General features: G+C 54.6%; 1 protein-coding gene across 1 annotated transcript in view; it reads right to left on the bottom strand.

Moving 5' to 3' along the window:
* ABCB1 (ATP binding cassette subfamily B member 1) overlaps positions 1 to 23525 on the bottom strand; it is a 56703-nt gene that overhangs the window by 2174 nt on the left and 31004 nt on the right. Inside the window, exons 9-26 of the mRNA XM_029077742.2 lie at positions 21971 to 22142; positions 20023 to 20136; positions 17856 to 17966; positions 17522 to 17647; positions 16887 to 17090; positions 16067 to 16237; positions 14041 to 14202; positions 13157 to 13333; positions 11037 to 11183; positions 10420 to 10527; positions 9535 to 9612; positions 8588 to 8671; positions 7521 to 7724; positions 6305 to 6405; positions 5076 to 5216; positions 3337 to 3493; positions 2368 to 2565; positions 1077 to 1283 (exon numbers count right to left, since the gene is read on the bottom strand). Coding sequence (XP_028933575.1) covers positions 1077 to 1283; positions 2368 to 2565; positions 3337 to 3493; positions 5076 to 5216; positions 6305 to 6405; positions 7521 to 7724; positions 8588 to 8671; positions 9535 to 9612; positions 10420 to 10527; positions 11037 to 11183; positions 13157 to 13333; positions 14041 to 14202; positions 16067 to 16237; positions 16887 to 17090; positions 17522 to 17647; positions 17856 to 17966; positions 20023 to 20136; positions 21971 to 22142 — 2662 coding nt within the window. The remainder of the gene's footprint in view (positions 1 to 1076; positions 1284 to 2367; positions 2566 to 3336; positions 3494 to 5075; positions 5217 to 6304; positions 6406 to 7520; positions 7725 to 8587; positions 8672 to 9534; positions 9613 to 10419; positions 10528 to 11036; positions 11184 to 13156; positions 13334 to 14040; positions 14203 to 16066; positions 16238 to 16886; positions 17091 to 17521; positions 17648 to 17855; positions 17967 to 20022; positions 20137 to 21970; positions 22143 to 23525) is intronic.

Genomic DNA, 23525 nt, shown 5'->3' with positions numbered 1-23525 from the left:
GCGATCTCCTCTTTCCACCTGTCTCCAAGTCAACTCTGCCTGAATTTCCCACTGGCACCTCCAACTCCATATGTCCAAGCGGAACTCCTCATCTTCTCTCCCAAATCCTCTCCTCCACTCAACAGTCCCATCACCGTCAACGCCACCAGCCTCTCCGTCCCTGAAACCTACAATTTTGACACCGTCTCTCTTTCACCTCGCTGGCGCTCAGTCCTGCCGGTCTCTCCTCCACGATACATCCAGGATCCGAATCTCCCTTTTACCCTCCATGCGACTTTTCCATAATAGCCAATCGATAATAACGGTACTCGGTAAGAGCTTACTACGAGCCAAACACGGTTCGAAGCGCTGGGGTAGATACAGGTTCATCTCTAGGCGGTAAGCCCGTTGTGGGCAGGGAATGTGTCGGTTTATTGTCCCAAGCACTCAATGCAGTGCTTTGCACATAGGAAGCACTCAGTGGCCGAATCAGGTTGGACACAGTCCCCCGTCCCACACGGGAATCGCAGTTGAAGTAGGAGGAGATGGTAGTCTTCCCTTGAAATGAACCGTTTCTGGGGGGGGATGGCCCGAGAGCTGGCCAGACAGGGGGGAAAAAATCGGTGGAGGAAGCAGACAGACGCTTTCTGCCGTCAGAGGGGTGTGGGCAAAGGGCGGAGAGAACCGGGCAGGTCGGATGTCGGGGCCTCCACCGTCGGCAGGGCCTTGGCCGAGCTGGGGGACGGGGCAGGACTCCCACGTTTCTGGATCCTCCCTGATGGTCTGAGGGCGGGGTCTTCATCTCCCGCTTAGAACAGTGCTTGGCACATAGTAAGCGCTTAACAAATACCATCAACATCATTACGATGACCTCCTATTCCTCACCAAGCAGAACCTGGAATCTAGCCCAGACAGGCGGCAGGGGCCGGCAGGGTTTACGAGTTCCCCTTCCCCCCCCCCCCGATCGACCCCCTCCCCGCCCCTCTCCCAGCCTCAGACCCGGGTCGGGATCCTAAAGCTCGGCTCCAGGGTCCGAATCCCCCCCAAGGGCAGCAGGCGGGGCCCGGCGGGGGGGCCGGGAGAGGGGAAGCACTCACGTCCGGCAGCGTCTCGATGAACGGGTGGATGTTGGCGGCCTGGGCGGCGCGCACGATCTCGTCCCGGGACACGGCCCTGCCGAGGTCCCCGTAGGCGATGTTCTCCGCGATGCTGCAGTCGAACAGCACCGGCTCCTGGGACACGATGCCGATCTGCCCGCGCAGCCACTGCACGTTCAGCTGCCTGGCGTCCTGCCCGTCCAACAGCTGGCCGCGGCCCGGGGCGGGGGAGGAAGGTACCGGAAGAAGATCAGGATGGCACCAGAGGAACGGAGACGCAATGGGCCGAGTTGGGAGTTTCTGAGCTGGACGTGGGTCCCCGAGACAGCCGAGCGCACGTCCCGTCTTACTCGGCCCCACGAACGGAACCCCAGGAGTTTGCCTCCAATTTTGGCCATCGGATGCCCTTCGAGAGTACGTACCCCACTCTCTGCACCGATACCCTCTCGAGGTGGGTTGAATGGCCTCCTGAGAGTCTCGATGGAGACGGTCACTGGGGAGCCCACCCGAGGCTGGAGCCTCATCGGGACGAGAAGCCAGGGGCCGGAAAGGCAGTAGAGACCCTGACCCCTTTCACTCAGCTATCGTGATCTCTTTGGCGATAATCATACCTGAACCCACCCACGGGGATGTTTGGAGGGAAAATTAAAACTAGTAATATAAGGCGCTTCGATAACAGAAAGACTGATTAGAACTCTGAAGCAGCGTGACCTACGGAAAGAACCCGGGCCTGAGATTCAGAAGATCTGGGCTCTAATCCCGGCTGCGCCCCTCGTCCGCCGGGTCACCTTGCGCAAGTTACTTCACTCCTCCGTGCAAAATAGGGATTCGATTCCAGTTATCCCTCCTACTTGGACCGGGAGCCCCACGTCGGCCCTGATGACGGGGCATCGACCCCGGCGTTTAGAAGCGCTTAACGGATACCGCGATTCTCCCAGTTGGCCTGCCGGGCGAGGACCCGGTCTGGGGGTGGGTCTTCTCTGCCTCCACTGCCCGGGGCGGGGTGGGACACACAAGGACTCGGATGAGACCGGAAAACCCTTTCTCCAGGGGACGGGTGTCTCCTCTGAGATGGCTTTCTGAGATCCTTGGGGAAGTGCCCGCCCCGAGGCAGAGGGATGGACACGTTGACCTCTCCAAGGTCCACCGCCACCCCCGGAAGCACATCTCCCATGGGGCCCCGGGGACGGATGCAGAGCGGCTCCCGGGGGACGGCCGCGCGGGACGGCCACGCTCGCCCCTCGGGTCCCGCCCCCGGCCCCCAGACCGGCCGGCGCCGCGGGGCACCTACCAGACTTCCCGCCAGGGGGTCGTAGAAGCGCTCGAGGAGCTGGACCACGGTGCTCTTCCCGCAGCCGCTGCTCCCCACCAGCGCCACGGTCTGCCCCTTGCCCACGTCGAGGCTCAGGCCCTGCAGCACCGGGACCGCCGGCCGGCTCGGGTAGTTGAACGCGACGTCTCGGAATGATATGTTCCCTTCAAATTTCCCCTGGATGGCAGGGGGGACGGAAAGCCGATCCGGCTGTTATCAGAATGACCAAAGTAGCCTTCTTGCTGTCCAAAGACCTGGGCTTCCCTCCCACCGACACCAAAGCCGCGCGGGAAGAGATCTTCCGACAGTGCGGGACCCCCTTTTGGATCCCTTGCAAATTTTGGAGATTCGGGACATCGTAGCCTCAGTGGATCGGGGAGCAATCTTCTCAGGCTTCTTTTCCTGGAATCTGCCTGAACGCGGGGAAGCAGCACGGCCTAGGGGGTAAAAGCATGGACCTGGGAGCCAGAGGACCTGGGTTCTAATCCTGGCTCCACCCCTTGCCTGCTGTGTGACCTCGGGTAAGTCACTTCATTTCTCTGCTCCTCCGTTCCCTCACCGGCAGAGCGGAGATTAAATACCCACTGTCCCTCCTACTCAGGCTGTAAGGCCCAGGCGGGACAGGGACGGCATCTGGCCTCATTCATTTCTATCTACCCCAGCGCTTAGAAGAGTGCTGGACACAGAGCAAGTGCTTAAATACCAAAAAAAGCCCAACCAAAAATATTCAGAGGCAAAAAGCAGATAAGTAGCATGGAATCGGGGTAGCCTAGTAGAATGACACGGGCCTGGCTGTCACGAGGCCCGGATTCTAATCCCAGCTCCGCCTCTTGTGAGCTGGCGACTGTGGCTGATCTGCGTAGATTGCGTTTACCCCCACGCTTAACCCACCGACAGTTAAAAATCCAGCGTCATTATCATTACTAGCTAATCCAGCGGCAAACTCACGGGTTTCAGTCCTCCCACACTGTAGCTGTCTATCAGCGGTTTCCGTTCAAGCAGCATGAAAATGTGGGATGCTGAGATCTTGGCTTTGGCATAGTCTGGGGCGAAAGAACTGGTCTGCCCCAGGGCCATGGCCCCGAAGACGATGGCTGAAAATACCCTGCAACAGACACAGACACGGACGCGGAGAGCGGGTCGGAGACGGAGAGCACTTTGCGGGCGATCGCCGCAGCCGTCGGAGAACTGGTGGAAAGACCCCCCCCCCCTTTCCGGTGTGGGATCCCTGCCCAGCACCAGCCTTCTGTGGGGAGCGGGGCGGCCCCCACGGAAGCAGCACGGCGTAGTGGATAGAGCCCGAAAGACAGGAGGTCGTGGGTTCTAATTCCGCCTCCGCCACTTGTCTGCTGCGGGACCTTGGGCGAGGCGCTTCGTTTCTCCGGGCCTCAGTTCCCTCATCTGGAAAACGGGGATTGGGCCCGTGAGCTCCACGTGCGACAGGGACTGTGGCCAATCCGATTCGGTTTTATCGATACCAGCATTTACTAATGATAATTCAATGCAATCATCATCATCGTGCCCTCCTGACCAAGGCTAAGGGCTAGCATTCGCCTATGCCACTCTCCCGGGATACAGCGAGGCCTAGTGGGAGGCAGGGTGACCTAGCGGGAAGCAGCGTGGCCTAGCGGGAAGAGCGGAGACTGGATTCTAATCCCAGCTCCGCCACTTACCTGTTGTGTGAGCCTGGGCGAGTCGCTTCTTTGCCTCAGTTTCCCAGTCGGGAAAACCGGCTGGGAAAAACCGCTACCCCTCCTTCTGAGACTGTGAGCACCACGTGGGACAGGGACTGTGTCTGATCTAATTATCCTGTATCTATCCCAGTGCTTAGAACATAGCAGTTGCTTAATATATGCCATCCTCCTCCTCCTCCTGGGAGAAGGAGGTCCCGGATCTAATATCTGTATCTCCCAAGCGCACAGTACAGCGCTCTGCGCATAGTAAGCGCCCAGTACCGTTGATTGACTGAGTAACGCTCGTCTCCCCCTCTAGACTGTCGGCTCATTACGGGCAAGGGAGGGTGGCTGTTAATTCTGTTGTATCGTACTCTCCCAAGTGCTTAGTACAGTGTTCTGCGCAAGGAACGCGTCAGTTCATTCTCATATCGTATTCTCCCAACCGCTTAGTACATGGTAAGCGCTCAGTAAACACCACTGAATGAATGAACATAATAATAATGGTATTTGTTAGGCACTTACTCTGTGCCAAGCACGGTTCTAAGCGCTGGGGTGGATACAAGGTCATCAGGTCGCCCCACGTGCGGCTCACAGTCTTAATCCCCATTTTACAGAGGAGGTAACTGAGGCACAGAGAAGTGAAGGGACTTGCCCCGAGTCACCCAGCTGACCAGTGGCAGATCGGGGATTAGAACCCACGACCTCTGACTCCCAAACGCGGGCTCTTTCCCCCAAAGCCACGCTGCTTCTCTAGTAAGCACTCGAAGTAGTAACGTAGAAAGCACTCGACAAATACCACCGACTGATGGATTGGGTCGGGCTGCTACTGTACAAAATAGGATTCTGAATCATAAAACTCGATCCTGCTGGGAAAGGGTGGGCTTTGATTCCAGCTGCCCCGCTGGGGTACCCTCTTCTAATTCGCCGACCTCTCCCGCACCCTCGGTCTCTCCCTCCCTCCCCGAGGATGGAGACTCGGCCCGCTTGGCCCCCGAGGACCCGCGTACTTACAAGAAAACATCTTGGAATTCCATGTAACCGTTTTTCACCAGGAAGGCACCAAATCGGAAGCAAGCGGCATAGGAGAAATACATAATTGCTTGGGTGAGGGCGAAGGATATCCCGAAAATTTGGGCTTTGTGTTGGGAATTTCTGAAAAAGAAAAACCACAATGTTTGGGGGGATATTGCTTCCTTCCGCTCTAGAACCCTATAACCGAACAGTCAGTTGCAGTCCGTGATCCAAGGGTAACCGCGAATCCTTGCACAGCTGGGAAAATCCCAATATTTGGACCTCGCTCACCATCATGCTAAGAAATAATAATTACCACGTGTCAAGATCTGTTTCAAGCCCCGGGGTAGATACGAGTTCATCGGGTTGGACCCGGTCCCTGTCTCACGTGGGACTCACGGTCTTCATCCCCATTTTCCATGTGAGAAAACTGAGGCCCAGAGAAGTGATCTGTCCAAGGTCACACAGCAGACGGAGGGCAGAGCCGGGATTAGTACGCAGGTCCTTCTGACTCCCAGGCCTACCAGGGCTGGGTTTGGGGGTGACTGCTATAAACCCACCCTTTGTTCTAAATTCCTCAGCCAGACAGGAATCCTAATAAGGGCAGCAAGTCCTAGGACCTGGGTGAGATCACTCTGCCCAGAGATTCATACAGAAAGGGTCGAGTTCTGAGCCCTGATTTCCCACTTCAACCCCTTCACCTCTCTCTTCCCCCTCCCACGACGGGTCAACATCTGCTTCTAACTTACATCTTGTTCCTGCTTTTTTTTAATGGTATTTGTCCAGAGTTTACTGTACTGATAATAATAATAATTATTATTATTATGGTATTTGTTAAGCACTTACTATGCGCCAGGCACTATGAACCCGTTGCGGGTAGGGATTGTCTCTCTTTGTGGCTGAACTGTACTTACCAAGCGCTTAGGACAGTGCTCTGCACACCGTAAACGCTCAACGAATACGATTGGATAAATGAGCGGACCTCAGTTACCTCATCCGTAAAATGGGGATGAAGACTGTGAGCCCCACGGGGGGCGGGGACAGTGGCCAACCTGATTTGCTTGTATCCACCCCAGCGCTTAGAACAGTGCCCGACCCACGGTAAGCCCTTAACAGATGCTCCAATCATTCTGCAGGTCTTGAATTTTTTTTTCTAAGAAACAGCAAACCCTTAGTCCAACAACCCAAGATCTGCGCGGTTCATTGTCTAAAAGAGTTGCGTTCATTACCTGTAAGGTCCTTGCAAATTCTCTCTGTACATGGACTCAAACTTTCTTTCCCGAGTCAAAGAAACCACAGTTCGAAAATTTTCTATTGCTTCGGTAGCAATCTGAAACAGAGAGCACAAGCCCGTTGGAGTGAATTCTGCTATCGGGCAGAACCGAGCCAAAAAAATAACTGCACACGCAGAGAGGCTTGTTTACACCCAAATCTAAACGTAGCAAAGGACGCTTTCCACTTTCACTCTCCCAACAGGAATCGGTTATGCGATAGCTCCTCCGGGCGTTGGAACTGTCTTCCAAGCACTCTCCCCCCTCTTCCCGTTTGCCGCTTCACGGGACGCAGACTTAGAACAGTGTTTCGCACACAGTAAGCGCTTAACCAATACCATCATCATCACAGGCCTCGCCCTCCCTGATCTGATAGGGACATTAAAGGCAGACGGCGAGCCCCATGTGGGACGGGGACCTTGTCTGATCCGATTCGATCTCCCCCAGTGCTTAGCGCATAGTGTGGGGCTTAATCATTAGCTCCGGCCCTGCAAAATGCAGCTAGGCCCGGGGGCCCGGGATTGTCTGAAATGCCCAGACTAAGCAGCCGGTTTAGATTCTATAATTGCCATCCGCGGGCAACAGGGTAAAGGCAATCATTCTGGTAGCGGATCCATCGGGTTTTCTCGGTAAAAATCCAGAAGTGGTTGACCGCCGTCTCCTTCCGTGCAGCAAACTCGAGTCTCCGCCCTCGGCTCCCTGCCGGGCCGCTGCTGCCCAGTACGGGGGCGTTCGGATTTGAAGCGGATGGCTTCCACTCGCTAGCCATGCCCAAGCTAGGAATGGAACGGGTATGGCCCTGCTCGACTCTCCCTCCCGTAGTCGAGACTGGCAGAGGACGGGAAACTCTCCAGGGGTGACCCTGAGAGGGTAGGTTGTTACCGATTCGTACCTTCCAAGCGGTTAGTACAGTGCTCTGCACATAGTAAGCGCTCAATAAATACTATCGAATGAATGGGAGGAACCGTAGGGGTGAAATAAAGGGGCATTCGTTGGGACGATTCCTCGTTGACCCCGACACGTCGCTTCGAGGTCTCCCGACGGACGGAGGGCCGGGGACGAGTCGAGGAGAGATGCGAGCAGAACGTTCACCCAAACGGCGGCGAGATACGGTAGAGGGCGGAGCAGGTTACTGGACGGAGCACCGCCCGGCCCCGCCCCGCAACAAACTCACCTTACCGGCACCTTCCAATTCTTTCTTGTCTTTCTGAGCGTGACCGGCCAACATCTTCATCTCAATGACCCCCGCTATGGCGATGATGGGAACGATCGCCAACAGCAGAAGGGTCAGTTGCCAGCCATAGACCAAGGAGATGATGATGCCGGTGCCCAGATTGGCGATGTTCTGGGCGACCACAGCCAGCCTGGCACCGGTGGCCTAGGAAGAGACGGCACGGGTCATTTCCTCCTTCAGAGCAGAAAGCCAACTCACCGCCGAGGTTTCGAGCCACCATCTTGTGACTCCGCTCTTCTGTTGCTCGGTGTAGCCCGGTTATAAAGACGAAAAACGCAAGGTGCTCAGTACAGCGTTCTGTACGGAGTAAGCAGTGTGACTTAAGGGAAAGTGCCCGGGCTCGGGAGTCAGAGGTCGTGGGTTCTAATCCCGGCTCCGCCGCTTGTCAGCTGTGTGACTTTGGACAAGGCACGTGACTTCTCTGGGCCCCAGTTACCTCATCTGTAAAATGGGGATTAAGACCGTGAGCCCCGCGTGGGACAACCTGATGACCCTGTATCTACCCCAGGGCTTAGAACCGTGCTTGGCACGTGGTAAGCGCTTAACAAATGCCATCATTATTTTATTATTATTACCGTAGATAGATTCCAGTGCTATATACTTTTACTTAAATCACGGTTTTTAAGTTTTTAATGAGTACAAATGCTTCCACCTAAGAGCAGGAAAACCAAAAGATAGGAGTAAGCCTATTCGTGGTAAAAATCACTTCTCATTTCTTTTCCGAGGAAACGCCCGTTTGGTATTCGTCTGAGTCCAGGCGGCTAATTTAACGGCCAGACTTCAGGTTTGGGACCCCTGATTTCCGCAAAGAAAGAGCCCCCTGATTTATCCGCTGCCTGTCGAGCCGCATCTCTCCGCCGCTGTCTCGCTCTCCCGGCACGGCACAGGAAGCATCGTGAGACTCGGCCCTCTAAGCGTCTCATACTTCCTGCTCTCCCGCGGGCCCAGAAACAAAGAAAAAAATCAACCAAATCCCGGGAGGAGCAGGGATTTAAGTCGGCACGTACCCCTTTCACCTGCGAGGCGTCTGTTGCCAGCCTCGTGGTCAATGCCCCGGTGCTGTTCTTGGGGTCGTCAAACCAGCTTATATCCTACAACACAGAAAGGGTGTCTTCAATCAGTCGGTCGACTGTATATCTGGAGGACGGGTTGTGGGTTTACAGCACCGTCCGGGATACTCGGGAGAGGACGGCAGAAGTCAAACAAAGAGCCCCTACCCTGGAGGTCCTTCTGAATTAATGGATACGGGCAGACAGAGTATTTGGAGACAAGAAGCAGCATGGTGTAGCGGCTAGAGCTGCAAGTCGGAAGGTCGCGGGTTCTAATCCCGGCTCTGCCACTCGCCTGCTGTGTGACCTTAGGCAAGTCGCTTCCCTCTTCCGTATCTCAGTTACCTCATCTGGAAAATGGGGATCAAGACTGTGAGCCCCACAGGGGACAGGGACTGTCTCCAACCCGATTTGCTCGTCTCCACTTAGTACAGTGCCTGGCACATAGTAAGTGCTTCATATCATAATTATAATTTTTATTATTATTTACAGTGGGAGCAGAATGTGGATACTGCCATTACTAGAAAGAGAGGTGGGAAGCGAATGAATGGAAAAATCAGGGGAACCTCAAATGGTGGAAATCATTGGGCAAATGCTGCCGGGAGAGCTCCGAGGGGGCAGAGGGAGTTCCGTAAGGGGAGAAAACGGTCGCCGGCAAGGTCGGGGTGGGGAGACGGGAGAGCCGAGATTCAGCGAGAGGTCAGGAGGAATCGGTGATGGCAGTGAACGTCAATCCCTTGGAAAGGGCCGGTTCCATTTTAAATGCTCTCAGTTCACCTGTTCCCCTACCCAACCGAATCTGCCCCCGAGCCTCATTCCTCTGGGTTTCGAGGCCGCCTGAAACTGCCCAACTGCAGCAGGATAATCCTTCTCCAACGCAAGAAGATCTCTGGGAGCCGACCGACCTGCCTCAGCATGGCTCGGAAGGCCCAAAACCGGAGCCGTCTGGTGAGGATCTCTCCAGCTTTGCCGAACGTGTACCCCTGAAGAGAGAGAGAGAAAGATGAAGAGAAAACATTCTACGCTTTCCTCTGAGCCCAATCTCTCCATTATTTACAAAATCAGTGCCTCGGCCCCCTCCCCTCCTCAATCGCATTCTCTACTGCACTTCTCAACCCAAGCGCTTCTGATGGTTCCAAGTTCTCCACCCAGGGTCACTCCCTCTCCTGGCTCTTCCTCCACCTCCTCCAGCTCTTCTGCCTTTTTCTTCAGACCTCATTCCACCTCCCATCCTTCCCGGGGCACAGTCCGCGCAGCCGGACGTGACCCGGGAGCCGTCTTCAAACCAAACGGTGTGCCCAGAATTGACCCAGACGGAGCCAGCTTCGCGTTTCGATAAGAAAGTAATGCATGTCTCTAGACTGTGAGCTCGTTGTGGGCTAGGAAATGTGTCCGTTTATCGTTCCGTTGTATTCTCCCAAGCGCTCAATACAAGGCTTTGCGCACACTAAGCGCTTGATAAATACGATTGAATGAATGGATGCAAGTCTTTCCAAATCGGCCCAAGCCCTCACCCGATTCAGGACTCTACCTACCATAGCAGCATCGGGATACTCGTTTTTATCCTCCAGCCATTTCTTGCACTTATTTATGCTCAACCTCAACACTTGTGGATATAGGTAGATTTGATACTTCCCGTGTCCGTCTCCCCCCTTGAGTGTAAGCTCCTTGTGGGCAAGGACTACTTCCCGAGCCTTTTATGCGGTGCGTTGCTTTCAGCTGCCGGTCAGTAGGCACGGTCGAGATTTGAAAAAAAATAGTTCAAATGAATGCAAAACTCAGAGACCTACCTGAAGGAAAAAGGTAATGAAAGAAATGATTCCGAGAACTAAAAACAGCACGGCAAACAAGTTGCTCTTGTGTCTCTTGGTCTCAGGATCGTCTGTTGTTCCAAAAACCTAGAAGAGAGCATCAGAAAAGCTTTTTTTTTCCCCTACCGGGGACTTAGTGAAACTTAGACCATAGAGAAATACCACGATTTGACAACGGTGTCTCCTTTCTCTTTCTTGGGCGCGAAAAAAATCACCAACTCAAACCAAACCGACAGATCTCCTTTTATTCATCTAAGCTAAGAGGACCCGCTTTCCTCCATCCAAAGCCTCTCCTGTGGACGACGTGCTAACATCGCCTCATGTTCACGCTCCACGTCACTCACGCCACACTCATCTTCACTCTTGGAAGGGACACGACTTCCCCCCAAGATTCAATTTCCAGGAACGCTCCTGGAAAAACAACTTTCCAGGCAAAAAAGAGCAGGCTGGATCTCAGCCGGGAGATCCTCGGAGCCCCAGGAAGAGGTGGGCTGCCCGGGGGAAGGGTCGGAGCGCGCCCTAGAGTGCCCCTGGCTCCGGGGTAGGTGGAAGGCGGTCTAAACTGGGATGAGAAGGACGAAAGGATGACAACTCACCCCTATGATCCGGGAAAATATGATGGAGAACGCCGGCTGCAAACCCCCATTGATAATGGCGCAGAAGATGCCCACCACGAAGTACGGCCACTCGGTTTTATTGAGCTTCAGAACCTTCAGGAAAGATACCGGAGGAACGTCCGCAGCCTAGGAGACAGATGTCAGGGGTCAGAACCAAAGGATCGCCCAAAAGGCCAAATGGAAATTGAATGCTCAAGTCATTCACACATTCAATCGTATTTACTGAGCTCTTACTGAGTGCAGAGCACTGTACTAAGCACTTGGGAGAGTACAATGCAACGATAAACAGGCCCGTTCCCTGCCCACAGCGAGCTTCCGGTCTAGAGGAGGAGACGGCCGTTAGTTCAGTGCTCTGTGCATAGTCAGCACTCAAATATGACCGATTGACCGGGAGAGTCCAACAGGTTTAGTAGATACAATAATTATCGTAGTTGTTAAGCGCTTACTATGTGTCGAGCGCTGTTCTAAGCGCTGGGGCAGATACGAGGTCACGGGGTCGTCCCACGTGGGGCTCACAGTCTTATCCCCACTTTACAGATGAGGTCACTGAGGCCCAGAGAAGTGAAGGGGCTTGCCCAAGGTCACACAGCAGACAAGTGGCAGAGCCGGGATAAGAACGCGGGTCTTTCGGACTTCCAGGCCTGCGCTTTAACCACTAAGCCACGCTGCTGACTGGCTCGTTCCCAGGGGATTCATACAGTTCCCAGGCAATCTGTGCCATGAGAAGAAATGTCCTGCCTCTCCTTGAGCCCCTTTGACCTCAGTTCCACCTCCACCAGGAAGCCCTGCCAACAGGCTGGGTAAATTAGTCCCACAATGGGAAGATGCGGAATTCGCAATCACGGATGCCGGCAGAGCACCGGGACGTCACCCGGCTGCCAAGGACACCGAAAGCCAAAAAAAACCAAAACCAGAAGAACAATTCTCTACCGGGGCTCCGCAAACCCACAGAGCTGCTTGACGAGCGGCTGCCCGGCCCCCAGCCCGACGTGACTGCCATAAGCCTCTACTCCAAACAGAGCGAGGAAACGGCAGCCCCGCAAAGCCCCGGACTGAGACCGCGTTACCCAGCCTCCGATTCCATCGGAATCTCCCCCGGGTCCCTGCTCCTCGATCACATCCATCTCACCGCCGACCTCTCACCCGCGTCCCGTCTCCCTCCTCAAATACGACAGTCAGGGACTCTCCTCTCCTTCAAAGCCTCTCATCGAAGGCCCAAGAGGCCTTCCCTAAGCCCTCCTTTCCTCTTCCCCCTCTCCCTTCCGCATCACCCCGACTGGCTCCCTTTTATTCATCCCCCCCTCCCAGCCCCACAGCACTTATGTACATGTCTGGAATTCATTTATCTCTTTTAATGTCCGTCTCCCCGTCTAGACCGGGCGGGGAATGCGTCCGTCTATTGTCGCGTTGTACTCTCCCAAGCGTTTGGTACAGTGCTCTGCACACAGTCAGTGCCCAATAAATACGACTGACTCACTGACCCACAGCTCCAGCCAGGTAGGGGAAGAGAAGCTTCTCGACGTACAGAATGCCGGCGTGGCTCTGCTTGAGCGGTGATTGAACTTTTCGTTCATTCAGCCGTATTTATTGAGTTCTTACTGGGTGCAGAGCCCCTTGGAGAGTACGACAGAACAAGGAACAGACACAGATTCGCCGCCCACGATGAGCTTCCGTTTAGAGGGGGAGACGGGTACAGATCTGTAATTTATTTATATTGATGTCTAAGTGCTGTGGGGCTTGGGGGGCGGGGGTGGGGGGGGGGGGAGAAAAAAGGGAGCAAAATCAGCGTGACCCAGAAGGGAGAGGGAGAAAGGAGGGATAAATCAGGGAAGGCCTCTTGGAGGAGACGGGCCTTCGATAAGGCTCTGCAGGTTGGTGGGGAGAGTAACGGTCTGTCGGATCGGAGGAGGGAGGGAGTTCCAGGCCAGAAGCCAGAGGTGAGCGAGGGGTCGGCGGCCAGACGGAGACGGCGAGAAGCGAAGTGTGCGGGCCGGGTTGTAAGGTGAGGCTCCTCGGTGTGGTTGTCATTCCGCTGGCTCCAGTCACCATCCCTCTGGGGACCAAACCCGCTCGTGTTTCAAATCGGAGAGAAGGCTTACCGCCTTGTCATTCTCGCCTTCGAGACTGTTCTCCTCTGCTTTCGGCTTCCTGATGCTCCCGTGGGTCGATCGCCGCCTTAGAATCGAGGAAGCGTCGCTTGGAACCGTTCCCGCGATGCCGTTCTTACGGCCGGCGGCGTGGGCCCCGCTTTCCGTTCCGACGTGGCTTCCTGACATCTGAGACACAGATTTAGAGCCGCACTGAAAAACCGGCTTGAGCCGTACGAGCGCGACAGAACGATGAGAGGAAGCGGGAAACTTGAGATCTCGAGACGCATAACAAAGGCACACATGCCTGCTGTGTGACCCGGGGCGAGTCGCTAAACTTCTCTGGGCCTCAGTTTCCTCATCAGGAAAATGGGGATTAATCCTACTCCCTCCTACTTAGACCGTGAGTCCCATAAAGGACAGGGCCCGTGTCCAGCCCATTACCTCGTACCTATCCCAGGGCTCAGAACAGCGCTTGGCACATCGTAAGCCCTTAGTAAGAAGCAGCGTGGCTTAGCGGATAGACCACAGGCCTGGGAGTCGGGTGGACCTGGGTTCTAATCCCGATCCGCCACACGTCTGCTTTGTGACCTTGAGCGAGTCACTTCGCTTCTCTGGGCCTCAGTTACCTCTACCGTAAAATGGGGATTTAAGAGCGTGAGGCCCACGTGGGACAGGGACCGTGTCCAACCAGATCAACTTGTATCTATCCCACTGCTTGGCACACAGTAAGCGCCTAAAGTACCGTCGGTATTATCGTTACGTCATTAAGAACAATAACAATAATAATAGCGTTCTTTTCCAGAATGGCTTATTCATCTGAATAGGTATTTTGGGAAAAGCTTAGAGTTACATCAGCTCCCCTGGAAACCGGAGACAAGTCAGTCAAAATGAACCTGCAGGGCCACGAGTTTGGAGTATACACCGTCTTTCCTCATCAGTTCATCGTGGGTTCCTTGTTCCACGATCACCCCGTCCTCGAAACCGGCAATGACATCCGCGTTGCGGATCGTTGACAAGCGATGGGCTATGACGATCGTGGTGCGACCTTGTCGGGCCTGAGGAAGCGAAGAGGAGACGTACACGTAAATAGCTTCCGGGAGCCTCGGCCTCGGAAAAGTTCAAGACAGGGTACCAGAAGCTCGTTGCGGGCAGGGAACGTGCCTGTTTGTCGTTACAGTGTACTCTGCCAAGCGCTTAGTAGCGTGTTCTGCACATAGTAAACGCCCGATAGATTCAATGAATGAAGATGCTTCTCGCATAGGGTATCCAACGAAGCCTTGCGGATGGGTTGTTTTCCGCAGAAATACCCTGCCGCTTAAAGTCAACGCACCCGTTTCCCATTCACCAGCTCTGCCTGACGACAAAAGGCCCCGGGCTCCGAGGCGGACGCCGCGAGTTCCGATGTTAATTTCATCTTCCCAGAGTCAGGACCCCCAAGGTCACCGTAGCCTTGTGGAAGAGACACCGGCCTGGGAGTCAGGGGACCTGGGTTCTCCTCCCCGCTCCGCCACTTGCCTGCCGAGTGACCTTGGACAAGCCACTTGAGATCTCTGTGTCTGTTACCTCGCTTATACGACGGGGGATTCAGTAATCTCCCCCTCTAGACCGTAAACTCGTTGGGGGCAGGTATCTCTGTCGACCAGCTCTGTTGTACCGCACTCTCCCGAGCGGTTAGAACGGTGCTGTGCTCAAGGAAAGCGCTCAGTACACCGAGCGTCCTCCCTACTTTTTGCAAGTCCTATGTGGGGCGGAAACTGTGTTCGATACGTTTATCTGGATCAACCCCCGGCACCTGGGGTGGTCCCCGGCACACAGAAAGGGCATAGGAATTAGAGAAGCAGCGTGGCCTAGTGGATAGAGTATGAGGGAGGGAGTCACAAGGATCTGGGCTCTACTCCCAGCACTTCCACTTATCAGTGGTATTTACTGAGCGCTTACTATACGCAGAGCACGCTTGGGAGAGCACGATACAAAGGAATAAGCAGACACGTGCCCCGCTCATAACCAACTAAATGGCTAGAGACGAGCTTTGTCTGCTGGGCGACTTTGGGCAACTCACTTCACTTCTCTGTGCCTCAGTTGCCTCATCTGTAGGAAGGGGATTGAGGCTGTGAGCCCTAAGTGGGACACGGACTGCGTCCAACCTGATTAGCTTGTACCTGCCCCAGAGGTCAGTACAGTGCCTGGCACATAGTAAGCACTTAATGAATAATAAGTGTAGCCTGACATCCAGTCATTTCTGTGGCTTCCCTAAGTCTTCCCTAAGGCACTGAGCCACTACGTTAAGTCTGGAGAGTCATTCAATCGTATTTATTGAGCATTTACTGGGTGCAGAGCACTCTACTAAGTGCTTGGGAGAGTACCACGTGGCAGAGTTGGTAGACGGAAGAAAAAAACGCCTTCAGTAGCTCACCGCCGTGGGGGAAAGGGAAGCCCACAAAATTCTTCCCGGGACTGACTACCGGGGATAATCTCCAGGAATCATCTCCATTAGAGCAGTAGTTTCCCATAGAAAAATGCCCAGCCCACAGCAAACCGGATCCAAAGGGAAGATTGGGGTCTGCCAGCTCACAGGTGGATGCCACCTGCCCCAACTCTGCCTAGGCCGAGTCATGGCTCAAATACATCATTAGAGACCTCGGCACTCAGCCCTCACACAGCGGGCTGGACAGGCCTCCGAAATCCAGGACCAGCTGGGGCGCCTGGAGGTCTGAACGGCTCCCACGAATCCCAGGGCCCTCACACCAATTCATTTTTTCGGGAAACCACCTTGCCTCTCAAATAATCTACTCCCTCGGATTCCTGAAGAAATCCCACAAGACGACCGGCTGAGGAGACTGCGTGGAGGAAACCCCGAAAACGTGGATGATCACGTTGCCCTCGGACGCCACCAAGGGTAAGGGTTCTGCACCGCCTGACCTTGTCGAGGGCGGCCTGCACCACCGCTTCGCTCTCGGTGTCCAGGGCCGAGGTGGCCTCGTCCAGCAGAAGGATCTTGGGGTTGCGCACCAGGGCCCGGGCGATGGCTATCCTCTGCTTCTGGCCCCCGCTCAGCTGGGCCCCCCGGTCTCCCACCAGCGTGTCAAATTTCTGAAAGAGGAAGGGGCTTGAGAGCCGGGGAGGAGCGGCGGCGGTGACTCCGACGAGCGGGGGTTCCAGGGAAGACCGCTCCCTCACGGCCGCCCCCCGGGGCTCGCCCGGAACGATGACGGTAAGCATTCCCGTCCTCAGCAAAAGCGGCAAGATGACGTTTCTTGCCCCGTCGTCTCCTCCGCACCCAACTCCACCACTTGCCTGCTGTGTGACCTCGGGCGAAGCACTTCAATTCTCTGCACCTCAGTTTCCCCGTCTGTAAAACGGACACTCGGTGCCCATTCCCCCTCCCTCTTAGAGACTGTGAACCCTACGTGGGACAGAGACTCCGTTCCATCTCCTCATCTCGTATCGGCCCCAGTGCTTCGTGCATTCTAAGTGCTTAACGGGTACCGCTATTATTATCGTTCTTATTGTCCTGTCTGATTTTCCCATCTCGACCTGCTTCAGCCTCAGCCCCAACCTGCCCCGATTCTCCCCTTGGGGAAGGAAGGCCTGGCTCGACCCGGTGGTGGATGAGAGGAGCGGGGGACCCTGGAAAGGGGGGAGCGAGGAGAGGAGGGCGAGCGGAGAGAGCACGGAGAGGGGAGAAGGGAGAGGAGCCGGCGGAGAGGAGAGACCAGAGAGGAGAGAGCAGAGCGCTGACCTTGGGCAGCCTCATGATGAAGTCATAGGCGTTGGCCTCCTTGACGGCCTGGATGATCTCGTCCATGGTGACGTCCCCCCGGCCGTAGCGAATGTTCTCCGCGATGGTGGTGGCGAAGAGCACGGGCTCCTGGCTCACCACGCCCGTCACCTCCCGCAGGAAGCGGACGTTCAGGGTCTGGATGTCCTGTCCGTCGATGCTGATCTGAGAGGGGGATTCGTTCATTCAGTTCAATAGTATTCGTTGAGCGCTTACTGCGTGCGGGGCACTGTACTAAGCGCTCGGAAGGGACAATTCGGCAACGGACAGGGACGATCCCCGCCCGGTGACGGGCTCGCAGTCTAATCGGGGGAGAGAGACGGACAAAAACGAGACAACATCATCACGGTAAATAGAATCAAGGGGATGTACACCTCCTCAACAAAATAAATAAGGTAATAAAAATCTATACAAATGAGCACAGTGCTGAGGGGAAGGGAAGGGAGAGGGGGAGGAGCAGATGGAAAGGGGGCTTGGCTGAGGGGAGGTGAAGGGGGGAAGAGGGACGGGGCGGGGGGTCAGCGGGGCGGGGGGCCCATCCTCGGTTCCGGTCCCAAGGCCCCGCGGGCTCCCGAGGGCTCCCGGCCGGGCCTTACCGAGCCGACGATGGGGTCGTACAACCTCTGGATCAGCTGGACGGTGGTGCTCTTCCCGCAGCCGCTGTTCCCCACCAGGGCTACTGTTTGCCCGCTGTTCACCTTCAGGTTCAGGCCCTTCAAAATCTGCAGCGGGCACCGGAAGAAACAACCGATCGAATGACTAGATCCTGGATTCCACTGTCCTACCAGAGTCTACGGGCAGTCCCGGGAATGGTTTTTAAAACCACCCTCACCCAGAAAGGCACGCTAACACGGACACGGGAACCTAGGTAGAAAACACCCCCTGATGAAGAGACAGTTTGAAGGCCTGCTTTGGATTCATTCTCTTTACCTGAACTTCTTTTCGAGACGGGTAACTGAAATGCACGTTTTTGAATTCCAAATTTCCTTTAATAGCGCCCGGTTTATAACCATCCTCTGAATAGCTGTCAATGTTTGGTTCCTAAATGGAATGAACAATCACGGATGTAAAATGACCTTTATTAATAATAACAATAATAATATTAAGGCCCTACTGTGAGCAGAGCACTGTACTTGGAAAGAGCACGGGCTTTGCAGTCAGAGGTCATGGGTTCGAACCCCGGCTCTGCCACTTGCCAGCTGTGTGACTTTGGGCAAGTCACTTAACTTCTCGGTGCCTCAGTTCCCTCATCTGTAAAATGGGGATTAAGACTGTGAGCCCCACGTGGGACAACCTGATTCCCCTGTGTCTACCCCAGCGCTTAGAACAGTGCTCGGCACATAGTAAGCGCTTAACAAATACCAACATTATTATTATTATGTGCCACGCACTGTACTAAGGGCTGGGGAGGATACCAGCAGATCGGGTTGGACACAGTCCCTGTCCCACGTGGCGCTCACAGTCTCAGTCCTCATTTTCCAGACGAGGCAACTGAGGCCCAGAGAAGTGAGATGACTTGCCCGAGGTCACACAGGACACAAGTGGTGGAGCTAGGATTAGAACCCATGACTTTCTGACTCCCGGGCCCGTGCTCTAGACACTATACCATGCAGCTCCTCACGAGGTATACTGTTTATTCATTCCATCATATTTATTGAGCGCTTCCTGTGTGCAGAGCACTGTACTGAACGCTTGGAAAGTACAATTCGGCGACAGATAGAGACAATCCCTCCCCAACAACGGGCTCCCGGTCTCACAACGAATACTGTTTAGGTCACAAGGTATACTGCTTGGTACACGGTAAGCTCTTTAACAAATGCCGTCATTCTTATCATTTTTCCAAGGTGAAATCTGATTTTTACCCGTGGCTTTCTAGACCTACTCTAGCCAACTTCCCAGATTAAAATATGAAAATAGCCAAGGACATTTGGCCTGCATCGTTTGTCACAGACGTTATTCTTTGGGGCTTTGAAGGACGTGTATAGAACGGCATCCTCAGAGAAGAGTCCCAGCTGAAATTCCAAGCGCTCTGCACACGGTAAGCGCTCAATAAACACGACCGAATGACCGATGAATGAAAAGCAACACAATATCTTACCATCCTCTCCCATTAGGGGGCCCACCGGCGCCGCAGCGACGAGGGAATTCACAGAAAATCTCAGAGCCGAAGACTTAAGCCCGCGCCAAAGCTATGCAACTTATTCAAAAGGAAACTCCGAAGAGGAGCTCTCCTCTTAGCGCAATTTGGCAAGGGGGAATTCTCCATCCAAGCCAAGGGTACGGCACGGCGGAGTGGCCGACGCCCGGGCCCGGGGGGTCACGGGCCATCGATTCTAATCCCGGCTCCGCCACTTGTCCGTTGTGTGACCTCGAGCAAGTCACTTCACTCCCCCGGGCCTCATTTACCAGTCCCGTAAGATGGGGATGGAGACCGTGAGCCCCATGCGGGACAGGGACTGTGTCCAACCGGATTTGCTCGTATCCATCCCTAGCCAGGCACGTGATAAGCACTTAAAATCCATAATTACTATTAGAAATATTATAATTCTACTATAGAGCCAACGGGGAAATCCACTCTTGTCCACATCCTGCCTCTGGCCTGAAACGCCCTCCCTCTTCGTACCTGGCAGACGATTATTCTCCCAACCTTACTGAAGGCCCATCTCCTCCAAGAGGCCTTCCCTGACTAAGCCCTCATTTCCTCTTTTCCCACTCCCTTCTGCGTCGCCCTGATTTGCTCCCTTCATTCACCCTTCCCTCAGCTCCACAACACTTTCAGTCCTATTCATTGAGCGCTCACTGTGTGCAGAGCGCCGTACTAAAGCGCTTACCTGTCATTCGTTTACTCCCGTTGATGTCAGTCACCCCCTCTAGACCTCAGAGAAACGAGACTCAAGCCAGCCTAACCCGACGGGCCTCCTCATCCTTTCCGAGAGCCCGCCGGGCCACCGGCCATCCCGGGCTTTGGCCGGGCCACGCGGAGCCCGTGTCTGGATGGGGAACCTCGGAAGGTGATCCGGACCGAGGGGGGGGGGCGGGGCGGGCGGGCGGGGCACATTCCGAGGTGGGTTTCCGGCTCGCCGGGGCTCGGACTTACGTTATCGATGATTTTGAAGACTTCGTAGGCTGCTCCTCGAGCGTTAGCAAAAGCTTCGATGCTCGGTGAGGCCTGACCGACACTGAAGGCTCCTATCAGCACGGAGAAGAAAACCTGCAGAAACAGGAAGAGATTTTTAATTAAAGATCTTCACCTGACAGAGAGAGCTCTGTGGAGAGCAGACCTTACCAACTGGCCCAGAGAGGATGACTAGGGTTTTGTGACCCTCTGTTCCCGGCCAGACAATTATAATAATAATAATGGTATTTGTTAAGCGCTTACTATGTGCAAGGCACTGTACTAAGCGCTGGATGCCAGTAAATCGAATTGGACACAATCCCTGTCCCATGTGGGGCTAACAGTCTCCATCCCCATCTTACAGATGGGGTAACTGAGGCCCAGAGAAGCGAAGCGACTTGCCCAAGGTCACGCAGCAGTCAAGTGGAGGAGCCGGGATTAGAACCCATGGCCTTCTGACTCCCGGGCCAGTGCTTTATCCACTATGTCACTGGAGTTCTTCTTCGCGCTTCCATGTGGGCCAACTTGTCTAGGGGCAAGAGTCAGGTCTCCCAACTCTACCGTAATGTATTCTCCTCAGGGTTTAGTACAGTGCTACGTACACACTAAGGACTCAAATACCATTAATGGATCGACTGACTTGTGCGGTGGGTACGTAAGAGAAGCAGCGTGGCTCAGTGGAAAGAGCACGGGCTTGGGAGTCAGAGGCCATGAGTTCGAATCCCAGCTCCGCCACTTGTCAGCTGTGTGACTGTGGGCAAGTCCCTTCACTTCTCTGTGCCTCAGTTACCTCATCTGTAAAATGGGGATTAAGACTGTGAGCCTCACGTGGGACCACCTGATCACCCTGTGTCTCCCCCAGCGCTTAGAACAGTGCTCTGCACATAGTAAGCGCTTAACAAATACTAACAATATTATGCGAGAGAGCGATCCTGGCTTTCCTGCCTTTTCTCTTTCCCAATCCCTGATGATCGCCCCACCCCGGGATCTTCCCGCCCGTCGACACCGTGTCTTCAAAGAACGCATTCTTCTCTTCACCATTTCCTCGTCTGCATTAATCACCTATTAGGCCATGACATTTTAACAGAGATTTATCAGTAACTCGGTGCATTTTTTAAGCGTTACCAGCTTGCGTGCGAAATCGAATTATGCACCCCCCTGCAGGACTGAACCGGATCTGTCTGCCTTCCGTATTCAGCCTCAAGACAGCCTCTTTCCTTTCTCATACCTGCCCGGTCACCGGGCTGCTCGAGTTCCCGGAGTGCATCGAGCCAGACCCGCTCATTTACATTTTCAAAACCCACAGTTGTTTTGGGGCTCAAGGAGGAGGATGGATAGTTAGGGGTGTCGGGTGTTTTATCATTAACCACGAGGACCGAGCGGCACGTGGTTTTTTTCGGACATCCCGGAGCCCGGGCCGGAGAGATCCCCGGGCGTGGTGGACTTCGAGGAGAGGCTGATGGGGTCCGATGCCTCAGTGATATTGTCCTCTCCCAAGTGCTTAGTCTGGCGCTTTGCACACAGTAAGTGCTCGATAAATATGACAACGAATGAACGAATGAACCGATCCTAGTTTCAGGCCTCCCCAAGAACCGGCACGTCCAACACGGCGAAGGGAAAATCGTGGTTAGAAGTGGCCCCGAAGCAGAAGGCCCGAAACCTTTCAGGAACAGCCCGCCTGTGGCGACGTCCCGGAAGAGGAGTTGGTCCTCAAATGAAAACCAACACCGCTCGGCCTCTTGGTCCGCCATCCAAACTCGCCGTTTCGTGGATAACCTACCATCCACTCGCTAATCTCCGTTTCCAGACGACTACTGTCACCCGGCTCCCCATTCCTTTCGCATTCTTAAGAGATGGCTTCCTCTCGACGGAAAGAGAGCGACTCCCATCCCGTCAAGCCCTCCCTTCTAGGCAAGCCTCCCTTACTCACAGTGAGGACTTCTCCGATTGTATATTCTTCCGTCAGGATGAGGGTCGTCCCGTACCAGAAAGCCAGTGCGTAAGAGGCGTAGATCAGTAAGAAAGCCACCCCGATAGAAATGTTGGCGGTGATCGCTTTCTTTATCCCCACTTTCTTCGCTTCTTCTAGGTTTTTGTTGTACCTGTCAAAAGAGGAAGGCGGATCGAGAAGAGCGGGCAGGGTTTCAAGACACGTGCCGTAGTCGTGGTTGGCAGAGGCTGGGGCCGGGGCAATGACCCCGGGAATTCCATAAAGCAAGAGAGGGCCCTGCCCCAAACTTGAAGCCCGCTTATCAGATTCACCTGCCAGTCGGCCATCCCGATGGTTAATCATTAAAGCTCTGAAGGGAACTGAGTTGGCCCCTGGAAACCAGATCATCAGTTGAAGTTCAAAGACACAGCAGGCTTCCACTTGGCTACGATTCGATCCACTAGGACTCTCTGCTTCTCTATCTTTCCATTCTACGTTTGTCATGGCCCCGGGGAATGATGATAATAGTAATGATGGGGCTCGTTACGCCCTTACTATGTACCAAGCGCTGCTCTGAGCGCTGGGATAGACACAAGATAATCAGGTTGTCCCACGCGGGACTCACGGTCTTGATCCCCATTGTACAGATGAGGTAACTGAGGCACAGGGAAGTGAAGTCACCCGCCCACAGTCACACAGCTGACAAGCGGCGGGGCCGGCTTCAGAATCCACGACCTCTGGCTCCCAAGCCCGGGCTCTTTCCACTAAGCTGCTCCTCGTAGATAGACCCCGGACCCGGGAGTCAGAAGGACCTGGGTTCTAATCCCAGCTCCCCCACGTCGGCTGTGTGACCTCGGCCAGGTCACTTCACTCCTCAGGGCCTCAGTTAGCTCATCTGCAAAATGGGGATTAAGACCGTGAGCCCCTCGTGGAACAGGGACTGGATCCGAACTGATTATCTTCCATCTCCCCCAGAGCTCAGAACGGTGCTCGACTCATAGTAAGTGCTTAATAAATACGATTACTCTGGGTGCCTGACCTCTCTGCTGAGACTGGCATCTCCTTGGACCGTGGATCTGGTCCACATTGATTTCCAGAAATTCTCCCAGCTCCAACCCAGGCTCGGATGGCATCCAGGTCAAGACAGTAATAATAATTATGGTATGCGTTAAGCGTTCACTACGTGCCAGGCGCCGTTCTAAGCGCTGGAATAGATACTGTCTCTAGTGAGTGCTCACTAAGTACCGTTACTGAATGAATGCCTTTCCCTAGACTGTCAGCTTGGCGGGGAACTTGTCCTTTAATTCTGTTGCGTTGTACTGTCCCGAGCGCTTAGTACAGTGCTGTGCCCCCAGTGAGTGCTCAATAAATACCCTCATTGATTGAATGACTTTCCCTAGGCTGTAAGCTCATTACGGACAGGGAAGTGTCCGTTGATTCTGTTGTGTCGTACTCTCCCAGCCGCTCGGTACAGCGCTCTACACATAGTAAGCGCTCAATAAATGTCCCGGGTGGATCCATTTCCCCCGGGACTTTTCACGACGCATGTGGACTA

Source organism: Ornithorhynchus anatinus, chromosome 13 (assembly GCF_004115215.2).
Source record: "Ornithorhynchus anatinus isolate Pmale09 chromosome 13, mOrnAna1.pri.v4, whole genome shotgun sequence".
In the NCBI taxonomy this organism is placed as follows: Eukaryota; Metazoa; Chordata; class Mammalia; order Monotremata; family Ornithorhynchidae; genus Ornithorhynchus; species Ornithorhynchus anatinus.
Note: the sequence above shows the minus strand (reverse complement) of the source record. Positions and strands in the feature narration are given on the sequence as shown.